The following is a 14507-nucleotide window of genomic DNA, read 5'->3' on the forward strand; positions in this document are numbered from 1 at the left end:
AAAGCAAATGGCGTGTTGGCCTTCATAGCGAGGGGATTTGAGTACAGGGGCAGGGAGGTGTTGCTACAGTTGTACAGGGCCTTGGTGAGGCCACACCTGGAGTATTGTGTACAGTTTTGGTCTCCTAACTTGAGGAAGGACATTCTTGCTATTGAGGGAGTGCAGCGAAGGTTCACCAGACTGATTCCCGGGATGGTGGGATTGACATATCAAGAAAGACTGGATCAACTGGGCTTGTATTCACTGGAGTTCAGAAGAATGAGAGGGGATCTCATAGAAGCGTTTACAATTCTGACGGGTTTAGACAGGTTAGATGCAGGAAGAATGTTCCCAATGTTGGGGAAGTCCAGAACCAGGGGTCACAGTCGAAGGATAAGGGGTAAGCCATTTAGGACCGAGATGAGGAGCAACTTCTTCACCCAGAGAGTGGTGAACCTGTGGAATTCTCTACCACAGAAAGTAGTTGAGGCCAATTCACTAAATATATTCAAAAAGGAGTTAGATGTAGTCCTTACTACTAGCGGGATCAAGGGGTATGGTGAGAAAGCAGGAATGGGGTACTGAAGTTGCATGTTCAGCCATGAACTCATTGAATGGCGGTGCAGGCTCGAAGGGCCGTATGGCCTACTCCTGCACCTATTTTCTATGTTTCTATGTTTCTAAAGAGAAAATTAACGCAATAGTAAGGAAGGACATTAGCTTGGATGATGTGGAATCTGTATGGGTGGAGCTGCAGAATACCAAAGGGCAGAAAACACTAGTAGGAATTGTGTACAGACCACCAAACAATAGTAGTGAGGTTGGAGACAGCATCAAACAAGAAATTAGGGATGCGTGCAATAAAGGTACAGCAGTTATCATGGACGAATTTAATCTACACCTGCTTGACTATGTCATCGTCTGAGCCAGAGATCGCAAGGATGTGCGCATCACCCGCGCTATGACAGGAGCTGGCGACTGCTGGACGGACCACCGCCTAATCCGATCCATCATCAACATTAACATTGCCCCAAAGCAGAGGGGACAGCATAAGCAGTTCCGCAAAAAAGTTAATGCCGGGGCACTTAGAGACCCAGCTAAGAGAGCCCTATACAGCTAGCGTCTCACAGCCAATCTGGCATGCCTTGATGACCCTGAGTTGCTGAATGCCCACAGCGCTTGGTCTGCCCTCCAGGCCACTATAACCAGTGCCTGTGAAGAGACACTTGGTCACTCAACCAGAAAACATCAGGACTGGTTTGATGAAAATGATCAGGAGATTGGAGAACTAATAGATCGCAAGCACAAAGCATTTCTGAGCCTCAAGCAACAACCCAATTCGGGAGCTGCAAAACAACATTACAGACGGCTCAAGGCTCAGGTCCAACAAAAAACCCGGGACTTAAAGAACAGATGGTGGATGGAGAAAGCACAGGAGATACAACAACTGGCCGACAGCCACGATATGTGAGGATTCTTCACTGCAGTCAAGGCCACCTACGGTCCAAACTCCCAAGGCCCCACCCCACTCCTGGCCAAGAACGGGGAAACACTCATCAAGGACACCAAGGCTGTCGGGGCCCGATGGAAGAAGCACTTTGAAGATCTCCTCAATCGAGACTCTGCCTTTGACTTGAGTGTTCTCGACTCCATCCCGCAGCATGCGACCCGCCATCAATTCAGTGAAACTCCAACGTTGCACGAGGTAGGCAAAGCCATAAAACAGCTGGAGAATAACAAGGCTACGGGTGCTGAGGCGCTAAAGTATGGCGGAGAGGCGCTGTTGGCGCAGATATATGACCTCATCTCTCTCATCTGGAGGGAGGAGAGCATGCCGGGAGATCTCAGAGACGCAGTGATTGTGACTATTTTTTAAAAAGGAGACAAGTCCGACTGCGGCAACTACAGGGGAATCTCCCTGCTATCAGCCACTGGGAAAGTTGTCGCTAGAGTTCTCCTCAATCGATTTCTCCTTGTGGCCGAGGAGTTCCTCCCGGAATCACAATGCGGATTTCGTCCCCTACGGGGCACAACAGACATGATCTTTGCAGCGCGACAGCTGCAGGAAAAATGCAGGAAGCAGCGCCAGCCCTTATACATGGCCTTTTTCGATCTTACCAAGGCCTTTGACACTGTCAACCGTGAGGGTCTATGGAGCGTCCTCCTCCGTTTCGGATGCCCCCAAAAGTTTGTCAACATCCTTCGCCTGCTTCATGATGACATGCAGGCCGTGATCCTTACCAATGGATCTATTACAGACCCAATCCACGTCCAGACCGGGGTCAAACAGAGCTGCGTCATCGCTCCAACCCTCTTCTCAATCGTCCTCGCCTCCATGCTCCACCTCACAATCAACAAGCTCCCCACTAGAGTGGAACTAAACGGTAAAACCAGTGGGAAGCTGTGTAACCTACGTCGCGTCCAGGCCAGGTCCAAGATCACCCCAACCTCTGTCATTGAGCTGCAGTATGCAGACGAAGCCTGCGCACATTCAGAGGCTGAACTCCAGGATATAGTCAATGTATTCACTGAAGCATATGAAAGCATGGGCCTTACGCTTAACATCCGTAAGACAAAGGTCCTCCACCAACCTATCACCGCCGCACAGCACTGCCCTCCAATTCTCAAGATTCACGGCGCGGCCCAGGACAACGTGGACCATTTCCCATATCTCGGGAGCCTCTTATCAACAAAGGCAGACATTGATGCAGAGATTCAACATCGCCTCCAGTGCGCCAGTGCAGCCTTCGGCCGTCTGAGGAAAAGAGTGTTTGAAGACCAGGCCCTCAAATCTACCACTAAGCTCATGGTCTACAGGGCTGTAGTAATACTCGCCCTCCTGTATGGGTCTGAGGCATGGACGATGTATAGAAGGCACCTCAAGTCGCTGGAGATTTATCACCGATGTCTCCGCAAGATCCTGCAAATCCCCTGGGAGGACAGGCGCACCAACATCAGTGCCCTTGACCAGGCTAACATCCCCAGTATTGAAGCACTGACCACACTCGATCAACTTCGCTGGGCAGGCCACAGAGTTCGCATGCCAGATATGAGACTCCCAAAGCAAATGCTTTCTCTGGAGCTCCTTCATGGTAAACGAGCCAAAGGAAGACACCGGAAACATTATAAGGACACCCTCAAAGCCTCCCTGGTAAAGTGCGACATCACCACTGACACCTAGGAGACCCTGGCCGAAGGTGGAGAAAGTGCATCTGGGAGGCTGTTGAGCTCTTCGAGTCTCAACGCAAAGAGCGTGAGGAGGCGAAACGCAGGCAGCGGAAGGAGTGCGTGGCAAACCAGCCCCAACGACCCCTTCCCTCGATGAATGTCTGTCCCACCTGTGATAGGGTCTGTGGCTCTCATATCGGATTGTTCAGTCATCAAAAAACTCATTAGGGAGTGGAAGCAAGTCTTTCTCGATTTGGAGGGACTGCCTATGATGATAATCTACATATTGATTGGGCTAACCAAACTGGTAGCAATACGGTGGAGGAGGGTTTTCTAGACCAATACGTCGAGGAACCAACTAGAGGGCTGCTCATCCTAGACTGGGTGATTTGTAATGAGAAAGGACTAATTAGCAATCTTGTTGTGCGAAGCCCCTTGGGGAAGAGTGACCATAATATGGTAGAATTCTTTATTAAGATGGAGAATGACAGTGTTAATTCAGAGACTAGGGTCCTGAACTTAAGGAAAGGTAACTTCGATGGTATGAGATGTGAATTGGCTAGAATAGACTGGCAAATGATACTTAAAGGGTTGACAGTGGATAGGCAATGGCAAACATTTAAAGATCACATGGATGAACTTCAACAATTATACATCCCTGTCTGGAGTAAAATTAAAACGGGAAAAGTGGCTCAACCATGGCTGACAAGGGAAATTAAGGATAGTGTAAGATCCAAGGAAGAGGCATATAAATTGGCCAGGAAAAGCAGCAAACCTGAGGACTGGGAGAAATTTAGAATTAAGCAGAGGAGGACAAAGGGTTTAATTTGAAGGAGGTAAATAGAGTATGAGAGGAAGCTTGCTGGGAACATAAAAACTGACTGCATAAGCTTCTATAGATAAGTGAAGAGAAAAAGATTAATGAAGACAAACGTAGGTCCCTTGCAGTCAGATTCAGGTGAATTTATAATGGGAACAAAGAAATGGCAGACCAGTTGAACAAATACTTTGTTTCTGTCTTCACAAAGGAAGACACAAATAATATTCCGGAAATACTAGGGGACTGAGGGTCTAGTGATAATCCTTATTAGGCGGGAAATTGTGTTAGGGAAATTGATGGGATTGAAGGCCGATAATTCCCCGGGCCCTGATAGTCCGCATCCCAGAGTATTTAAAGAAGTGGCCCTAGAAATAGTGGATGCATTGGTGATTATTTTCCAACAGTCTATCGACTCTGGATCAGTTCCTATGGACTGGAGGGTAGCTAATGTAACACCACTTTTTAAAAAAGGAGGAAGAGAGAAAACGGGCAATTTGTCGGGATAAACGGGTCCTTTTCAGAATGGCAGGCAGTGACTAGTGGGGTGCCGCAGGGCTCAGTGCTGGGACACCAGCTATTTACAATATACATTAATGATTGAGATGAAGGAATTGAGTGTAATATCTCCAAGTTTGCGGATGACACTAAACTGGGTGGCCGTGTGAGCTGTGAGGAGGACGCTAAGAGGCTGCAGGGTGACTTGGACAGGCTGGGTGAGTATGCAAATGCATGGCAGATGCAGTATAATGTGGATAAATGTGAGGTTATCCACTTTGATGACAAAAACACGAAGGCAGAATATTATCTGAATGGTGGCAGATTAGGTAAAGGGGAGGTGCAACGAGACCTGGGTGTCATGGTACATTAGTCATTGAAAGTTGGCATGCAGGTGCAGGTGAAGAAAGCAAATGTTATGTTGGCCTTCATAGCTAGGTGATTTGAGTACAGAAGCAGGGAGGTCTTACTGCAGTTGTACAGGGCCTTAGTGAGTCCTCACCTGGAATATTGTGTTCAGTCTTGGTCTCCTAATCTGAGGAAGGACGTTCTTGCTATTGAGAGAGTGCAGCGAAGGTTCACCAGAATGATTCCCGGGATGGCAGGACTGACATATGAGGAGAGACTGGATTGACTGGGCCTGTATTCACTGGAGTTTCGAAGGATGAGAGGGGATCTCATAGAAACATCTAAAATTCTGACTGGACTGGACAGGTTAGATGCAGGAAGAATGTTCCCGATGTTGGGGAAGTCCAGAACCAGGGGACACAGTCTAAGGATAAGGGGTAAGCCATTTAGGACTGAGATGAGGAGAAACTGGAATTCCCTACCGCAGAGAGCTGTAGATGCCAGTTTATTGGATATATTCAAGAGGGAGTTAGATATGGCCCTTGCGGCTGAAGGGATCAAGGGGTATGGAGAGAAAGCAGGAAATGGGTTTCTGAGGTGAATGATTAGCCATGATCTTATTGAATGGTGGTGCAGGCTTGAAGAGCCGAATGGCCTACTCCTGCACATATTTTCTATGTTTTTATGTTTCTATGTTTCCTTCTGCGTTTCATGTCTCCAAACTGTACAGCGGGTGTGATGTGCACCTGCACGATGTGATCTGAAGTCCACTATTTAAAGGGCCAATGCAGAACTGGAATTTGGAGGAGCCAGGAGGTGTTTAGATGGATTCACAAATAGCAAGGCCAGCACCCAGATTCAATGATGCTTGAAATACTGCTGGGTGTAGACAGAAGCAGGTTCCACATGCCTTTCCCAGCAATGGGAGGAAAAAACCTGTAGCTCTCTCCAAGAATGCATGGTTGGAGGTAGCTGATGAGGTGAGCAGCAGGAGAGTTGTGTCACTGTCTTGGATGCAGTGCAGGAAGTGGTTTAATGACCTAACCAGGTCAAGAAAAGTGAGTGCATTTGCTGATTCACCCAACCCTCCTTTCACTCTGTCTTGCCAAGCATACTCCATCACCTCACTCCTTACATCCTTAAGTTTCAGCAGCACGCATCCTTCCCTTCCTAAGCACTTCCTCACCTCCCCATGCATCCTTCCACCATTGTCAATCACCTCCAATCCTTATGCAATGTGATGCATCTGTCGGATAATCACGCTCACCAAATGGACTGCATCCATCAGTCGCTCACAGGTTTGTTTTTCACCTCTTGTAGAAGAAGAGAGAGAAAAGTGAGCGGAGAGTACTGAAGGTGGCTCACCACATTGTGCAGCTCACAGATGCAGAGGAGGAGACCATGGCGATAAGTGGCATATCTGCATCCCTCAATCAGAGATGGAGAGACGGGAACTCGCAGGTGCCTGGTGACAGAATTTTAAAATATCTGACACACGTGGTGACATTTTCATCAATGACTGAACTATGAGAAGCCTGAATATGGTGATTGTTGCTTTGCCACGACTAATTCATATCTCTTACTTTAGTCTTCCAGGGCCTTTGCATGTAAAACGAGAGTCGCTGGAGATGCACGAGGACAATTCCTCAGAGAACCTTCTGAGGATGCACAGTCACAGAACATACAACCATACATCAGCGCAAATACTCACACTTCTACAAGTGTACCATCGGGTGTGCTTGTAGCAATGGCTTACAGTTGTTTTTTTTCCAGTCGGAATAACTAACTGAACCTTCAAGCTATGAAGGCATCCCTGGCACCCCAGGCACCAATGTATGCGGCTGGTCTGGCAATGGTGCTCCATATTCATAGTCCCCATCCTCGTTGCCCTCCTTCAATATTACATAAGAACATAAGAAATAGAAGCAGGAGTAGGCCATTGGCCCCTCGAGCCTGCTCCGCCATTCAATGAGATCATGGCTGATCTGATCTTGGGCTCAGCTCCACTTCTCTGCCCGCTCCCCGTAACCCTTCACTCCTTTATCATTCAAAAATCTGTCTATCTCCATTTTAAATATATTCAACGAACCAGCCTCCACAGCTCTCTGGGGCAGATAATTCTACAGATTTATGACCCTCTGAGAGAAGAAATTTCTCCCCATCTCAGTTCTAAAAGGGCGACACCTTATTCTGAGACTATGCCCCTTTGTTTTAGATTCCCCCAAACATCCTCTCTACATCTACCTTGTCGAGCCCCCTCATTATCTTATATGGTTCAATAAAATCACCTCTCATTCTTCTAAACTCCAATGAGTACAGGCCCAACCTGCTCAATCTTTCTTCATAAGTCAACCCCTTCATCTCTGGCATCAACCTAGTGAACCTTTTCTGAACTGCCTCCAATGCAAGTATATCCTTCCTTAAATAAGGAGACCAAAACTGTACGCAGTACTCTAGGTGTGGCCTCACAAATACCCTGTGCAGTTGTAGCAGGACTTCCCTGCTTTTATACTCCATCCCCCTTACAATAAAGGCCAACATTCCATTTGCCTTCCTGATTATTTGCTGTACCTGCATACTAACTTTTTGTGTTTTCTTCTCCATGTTTTCATCCTCTACCTCCTCCTCCTTTTCAGTGTTCTCCTCATCAGAAGATGCCTTGGTGGTCCTTCACCTCTAATCCTGTCCGCTGCACAATGTTGTGCAGGACTCAATACGTTACTATGATTCTGGACACCCTTGCTGACAAGTACTGATGGTGCCTCATTGTTGGCGTTCATCACAGGTGCCATGAACCATGTTTGATTGGGGGTATCCCTTCTCTCCTACGAGCCAGTCGTTACGTCTGTTTCCTGGAACAAAAAGGTCTGGAATGTTGGACTGCCGCAGTATGGATGCATCATAACAGCTCATAAGGAATTTGGCACACACCTGCATGAACAACTTCTTGTGGTTGCACAGCAATTGTGTTTTGATGGAATGAAATCCCCTGTGGCTGATCTGGTGGTCCTCAAATTGCTATGTGTGTGCCAATGCGATTTCCCGCTCAATTGTCTATTGCCGTCACTAGGGAAGTTGACATAAGTCGAATGCCCTAGCAAACAAACTATCTGTGACCTGTCTCGTAGATTTATGTACCACCAACTGTAGGATTTTCTGTCTTCGCTGGCACACTGGATGGAGCCAGAAGCAAGAAATTGAGGGCAGTGGTGACTGATAGCAATGGGCATTGCATGGCCACCAAGTCCAGCAGGGAGCAGCTCTTCCTGAAGGAGGCTGCAAATATCTGCAACCACCTAGCGTGTCAATCGAGTCTGCAGAAGCTCTCCTCTTCAGATAGATCAAGGAAGTTGAGCCTCTTGTTGGTAGCCCCTCTCAGGTGGGTACTGCCTCCTGTGACCTTGGCCCTTCTGTTGCTCTCTTCTCTCTTGTTTCCATATCTGTGTTGTGCACCTCTCTCTTGTGCACCTGCACGGCATCGCTGTGGTGGATGGTGATTGTCATCATCATCTGTTGTCCTCTCTCAAACATCCATGGCCCCTCTACCTCCACCCCACTGTTGTCCATTTGAAAGCTTCCAAACTTCCCCAAAACTTCTATGCTGACAAGAACTCTCTGAAAACATTTTCCAGAGGGAACTGACAAAGCAGCTGTAAGCACTGTGCCTTAATTGAGATCAGGCAATCTGAACTTTAAACACCCCCATGAAGTGCAGCTCAATCTTGCTTCCTTTTCGCTGACAAATTTTCCGAGCCCTAGGAAACCCATGCTGGAGGTGTTAAATTCAAATGCCTGTTTAAATTGAAAATCCCCTCATTACCATGTGCTAACGATGTTGATGGCAGTGCTAATTACTGGTCCGTCTGTCCTAATGATCACGCCGCCTCTGGCGAGCAGGTTACTCACAGGCAGCCAAACGCACCTGCGTTAAACCCGCAAGTGGCCAAGTTGGAGCCAGGTTGCGCTCGTGCTTCAAACTTCTACAATATTTACTTCCCACCTGACACCAACTCACCCCTTGGGGGTTAAAATCCCCCCAATAAGTACAAACAACAAGATTTTTCTTTTGCTTTTTAATATTACTGTTTATTTCTGTTTGCCTTTTAAAGTAGAATTGACTCTTTCCCTCCTTCCCTCCAACTTCATATGCACTTGGGAAGTCTTATCTTTCCATTGCCTATCTGCATGTTTATATACATTAAGTCAAATTTTAAGCTATTATTAATTTCCTCTCATGGGATACTACTTCTTTTGAGAGTAGTGCCTGGGAACCAACAGCATAGCTGTTAAATAATTGTACAAGGCCTAACGTATGTAACTCAATCGCCTAAAACAATTTTTTTTTCACTAGAGAAAGCAAATAAATGACTTTCTGACAGAATGTTTGTTTCTTTTGCAAAGGCATACTTTGGCAAATACTTTGGCTGTTCAGCAACCTTCCTTTCTGGTTTCTCTTTGACTAATAAATCTTGTTTGCTATGTGCAAGATTTCTAATTTTAGTAGTTCTTTAAAAGCTTATTGTAATTTTTCCTTAATGTTGAATAAATTTGTGCCATAAAGATGTTGATTTACAGTGACTTAAATGCCTTGTTTGTATTTTCCACTGCTTTACTCTTTGAGTTTACTGATCATCTTATAAATAAAATCAATTGTGAGCAGCAAAGAAAATTACCCAAGGCAAAAAGAATGAAGTCAGCATTGTTTCAGTTCTGGGATAGCCATTCAAATAAGTTCAATTAATACAAAGCATTGAATTCTAGTACAGGTTTGGATTTGGTTTACCTATGCAATAAGTAGGTGGGGAACATTGTGGTGGTAGTGTACCAAATGAGGTAGTTTTGGACAGTTCTGATCATGAGTATCTAACTTTAAGAAACTAGCGGTCTTTAGCTGCTCATGGTGCAGTCCCCTGTACAGCGAGAAGACCAATCACAATACTTTGTCGAATGCCTCCATTCTGCCTGCAAGTGCAACTCAGAGCTCCCTGCCGCTTGTCATTGAGTGTTTCCTGTTCTTGTTGCAGATTTCCAGAAACTGCAGCATTTTGCTTTTTGTTCAGCCTTTAAATATTGGTTATTTCCATAGCTAGTATTCAGCTCAAAATCCACAAGCTGCTGGAAAACAGATCCTTGGTTTTTATATCCAATTGGATGGACTGAACATTGTTCCCATGCAAATTCATTCTGTTTTGCAAATGTACTTCAGTTGAGAGCCATTTGACATAACAATTCCCTTTGGTTTACAAATGGTCTGTTAATTGTCAAATGACAAATAGATTTGTTTCTGACATCGAGGTATTTACATTGCAGCTGAGACCAGTAGCTGCAGTTCAGCTTCCAGCCAGACAGCAACCTTTTTACATTGCCTGGCTCCTGCTAGGCAGAACTTTAACTGTACTGTATAAGAGAGAACTTTGCGTTCCTGGATATACACTTGGGCACAGTTGTCACCCAAAAGTTAAAAATGGAAATGTTGAGTGAGAAGAGGGGAATCTCAGTTCTTCAGACTTGTAATTAAGGTCAGGCATGTTTACAAAATGTGCAGTGGTCCTTCTGAGCACTGTGCATATCAGGTTTGATACCCCACTGGATCTACACTTGTTTAGCGTCAAACTCAAGTCCTGTGAGATAACTCCACCAGGTAGACTTGCTCTGCTTTGCAAGTTGGGCCCTGACTCTGGATTTACATTGCCAATTTAGCCATCTGTACAAAGCTGAAATCACTTGCACCAACCTCCATTCCAAGGGGTAATCACTCAAACTATAAATATATATGCAGACATACATAATATATATCTAATTCTAGTGATTATCCCTTGGAGTGAAGGCTGTATCTTTCTAAGGACATTCTTACATTGCAGGTTTAATGGTATGTATACTATGTTTTTAAGTGTGCGTATGACTAGTAGATCTCTCTTAACTATCAGCAAAACAAGATTTTAAAACTGAAGAGTATGTTCTTCACAAGAGCCATTTTGAGCTTTCAAAATACAGCTCATCAGGAAAAAGGTAATCATGTAGGATCTGAGGTTAATCCTCTTGACTGAAATAGATTGCCTTATATTAGTATAAACTTTAATCATTTCAGTTGTGATTAGTTTAGAAAAACACCTGTAAATTATATGTTCCTAGGTCGAGCACTTCTGAGATTGACTGACAAGAAGCTGGAAAGAATGGGTATTGTCCAAGAGACTCAGCGACAGCATGTGCTACAGCAAGTCCTGCACCTGAGAGTCCGAGAAGAAGTTCGGAATTTACAGCTACTTACACAAGGTACAGATTACAGTCTTGGATGGAAGTATTTGGCTAAATCGGTGTATGCTAAAAAATGTTGTCACTAGCAGTCACTCTGAACAGTAACCATCATTTAACTGCATTAAAAATAATTATAGGATCTATTTCACGTCAAAATAAGGACAGTTTTGAAGTAGTTCAGTAGACATAGACATAGAAAATAGGTGCAGAAGTAGGCCATTCGGCCCTTCAAGCCTGCACCACCATTCAATAAGATCATGACTGATCATTCACCTCAGTACCCCTTTCCTGCTTTCTCTCCATACCCCTTGATCCCTTTAGCCCTAAGGGCCATATCTAACTCCCTCTTGAATATATCCAATGAACTGGCATCAACAACTCTCTGCGGTAGGGAATTACACAGGTTAACAACTCTCTGAGTGAAGAAGTTTCTCCTCATCTTAGTCCTAAATGGCTTACCCCGTATCATAGAAACATAGAAAATAGGTGCAGGAGTAGGCCATTCGGCCCTTCTAGCCTTCACCGCCATTCAATGAGTTCATGGCTGAACATGCAACTTCAGTACCCCATTCCTGCTTTCTTGCCATACCCCTTGATCCCCTTAGTAGTAAGGACTACATCTAACTCCTTTTTGAATATATTTAGTGAATTGGCCTCAACAACTTTCTGTGGTAGAGAATTCCACAGGTTCACCACTCTCTAGGTGAAGAAGTTTCTCCTCATCTCGGTCCTAAATGGCTTATCCCTTATCCTTAGACTGTGACCCCTGGTTCTGGACTTCCCCAACATTGGGAACATTCTTCCTGCATCTAACCTGTCTAAACCCATCAGAATTTTAAACGTTTCTATAAGGTCCCCTCTCATCCTTCAAAACTCCAGTGAATACAGTTAATCCAGTCTTTCCTCATATGTCAGTCCTGCCATCCCGAGAATCAGTCTGGTGAACCTTCGCTGCACTCCCTCAATAGCAAGAACATACTTCCTCAGATTAGGAAACCAAAACTGAACACAATATTCCAGGTGAGGCCTCACCAAGGACCTGTACAACTGCAGTAAGACCTCCCTGCTCCTATACTCAAATCCCCTAGCTATGAAGGCCAACATACCATTTGCCTTCTTCACCGCCTGCTGTACCTGTATGCCAACTTTCAATGACTGATGAACCACGACACCCAGGTCTCGTTGCACCTCCCCTTTTCTGAATCTGCCGCCATTCAGATAATATTCTTCCTTCGTGTTTTTGCCACAAAAGTGGATAACCTCACATTTATCCACATTATACTGCATCTGCCACGCGTTTGCCCATTCACCTAACCTGTCTAAGTCACCCTGCAGCCTTTTAGCGTCCTCCTCACAGCTCACACCACCACCCAGCTTAGTGTCATCTGCAAACTTGGAGATATTACACTCAATTTCCTCATCCAAATCATTAATGTATATTGTAAATAACTGGTGTCCCAGCACTGAGCCCTGCGGCACCCCACTAGTCACTGCCTGCCATTCTGAAAAGGACCCGTTTATCCCGACTCTCTGCTTCCTGTCTGCCAACCAGTTCTCTATCCACGTCAGTACATTACCCCCAATACCATCTGCTTTAATTTTGCACACCAATCTCTTGTGTGGGACCTTGTCAAAAGCCTTTGAAAGTCCAAATACACCACATCCACTGGTCTCCCATTCCACTCTACCAGTTACATCCTCAAAAAATTCTAGAAGATTTGTCAAGCATGATTTCCCTTTCATAAATCCATTCTGACTTGGACCGATCCCGTCACTGCTTTCCAAATGTGCTGCAATTTCATCTTTAATAATTGATTCCAACATTTTCCCCACTACTGATGTCAGGCTAACTGGTCTATAATTACCCATTTTCTCTCTTCCTCCTTTCTTAAAAAGTGGTGTTACATTAGCTACCCTCCAGTCCATAGGAACCGATCCAGAGTCGATAGACTGTTGGAAAATGATCACCAATGCATCCACTATTTCTCAGGCCACTTCCTTAAGTACTCTGGGATGCAGACTATCAGGCCCCAGGGATTTAGCGACCTTCAATCCCATCAATTTCGCTAACAAAATTTCCAGCCTAATAAGGATATCCTTCAGTTCCTCCTTCCCACTAGACCCTCGGTCCCCTAGTATTTCCGAAAGGTTATTCGTGTCTTCCTTCGTGAAGACAGAACCAAAGTATTTGTTTAACTGGTCCACCATTTCTTTATTCCCTATTATAAATTCACCTGAATCTGACTGCAAGGGACCTACGTTTGTTTTCACTAATCTTTTTCTCTTCACATATCTATAGAAGCATTTGCAGTCAGTTTTTATGTTGCCAGCAAGCTTCGTATCATACTCTATTTTCCCCCTCCTAATTCAACCCTTTGTCCTCCTATGCTGTATTACAGAATTCTTCCAATCCTCAGGTTTGCTGCTTTTTCTGGCCAATTTATATGCCTCTTCCTTGGCTTTAACACTATCCTTAATTTCCCTTGTTAGCCACGGTTGAGCCACCTTTCCGTTTTATTTTTACTCCAGACAGGGATGTACAATTGTTGAAGTTCATCCATTTCAGCTTTAATTGTTTGCCATTGCCTATCCACCGTCAACCCTTTAAGTATCACTCGCCAGTCTCTTCTAGCCAATTCACATCTCATACCATTGAAGTTACCTTTCCTTAAGTTCAGGACCCTAGTCTCTGAATTAACTGTGTCACTCTCCATCTTAATAAAGAATTCTACCATATTATAGTCACTCTTCCCCAAGGGGCCTCGCACAACAAGATTGTTAATTAGTCCTTTCTCATTACATATCACCCAATCCAGGATGGCCAGCCCTCTAGTTGGTTCCTCGACATATTGATCTTGGAAACCATCCCTAATACAGTCCAGGAAATCCTCCTCCACCGCATTGCTACCAGTTTGGTTAGCTCAATCAATATGTAGATTAAAGTCATCCATGATAACTGCTGTACCTTTATTGCACGCATCCCTAATTTCTTGTTTGATGCTGTCCCCAACCTCACTACTACTGTTTGGTGGTCTGTACACAACTCCCACTAGTGTTTTCTGCCCTTTGGTATTCCGTAGCTCCACCCATACCGATTCCACATCATTCAAGCTAATGTCCTTCCTTACTATTGCATTAATTTCCTCTGTCTGTCCTTCCTAAATGTTGAATACCACTGCATGTTGAGTTCCCAGCCTTGGTCACCCTGGAGCCATGTCTCCGTGATGCCAATTACATCATATCCGTTAACTTCTATCTCTGCAGTTAATTCATCCACCTTATTCCGAATACTCCTCGCATTGAGGCACAGAACCTTCAGGCTTGTCTTATTAACACCCTTTGCCCCTTTAGAATTTTGCTGTAATGTGGCCCTTTTTGCTTTTTGCCTTGGGTTTCTCTGCCCTCCACTTTTACTTTTCTTTTTTCTATCTTTTGCTTCTGC

The 14507-nt window shown here is 44.9% G+C and overlaps 1 protein-coding gene across 3 annotated transcripts in view; it reads left to right on the forward strand.

Annotated features, from left to right (window-relative positions):
- samd12 (sterile alpha motif domain containing 12) overlaps positions 1 to 14507 on the forward strand; it is a 394516-nt gene that overhangs the window by 190074 nt on the left and 189935 nt on the right. For all 3 annotated transcript variants that reach the window (XM_070874928.1, XM_070874921.1, XM_070874934.1), the window contains exon 4: positions 10943 to 11083. In XM_070874928.1, the coding sequence (XP_070731029.1) occupies positions 10943 to 11083 (141 nt within the window). The remainder of the gene's footprint in view (positions 1 to 10942; positions 11084 to 14507) is intronic.

The sequence above is a fragment of the Pristiophorus japonicus genome, chromosome 1 (genome assembly GCF_044704955.1).
Source record: "Pristiophorus japonicus isolate sPriJap1 chromosome 1, sPriJap1.hap1, whole genome shotgun sequence".
NCBI classification, from domain to species: domain Eukaryota; kingdom Metazoa; phylum Chordata; class Chondrichthyes; family Pristiophoridae; genus Pristiophorus; species Pristiophorus japonicus.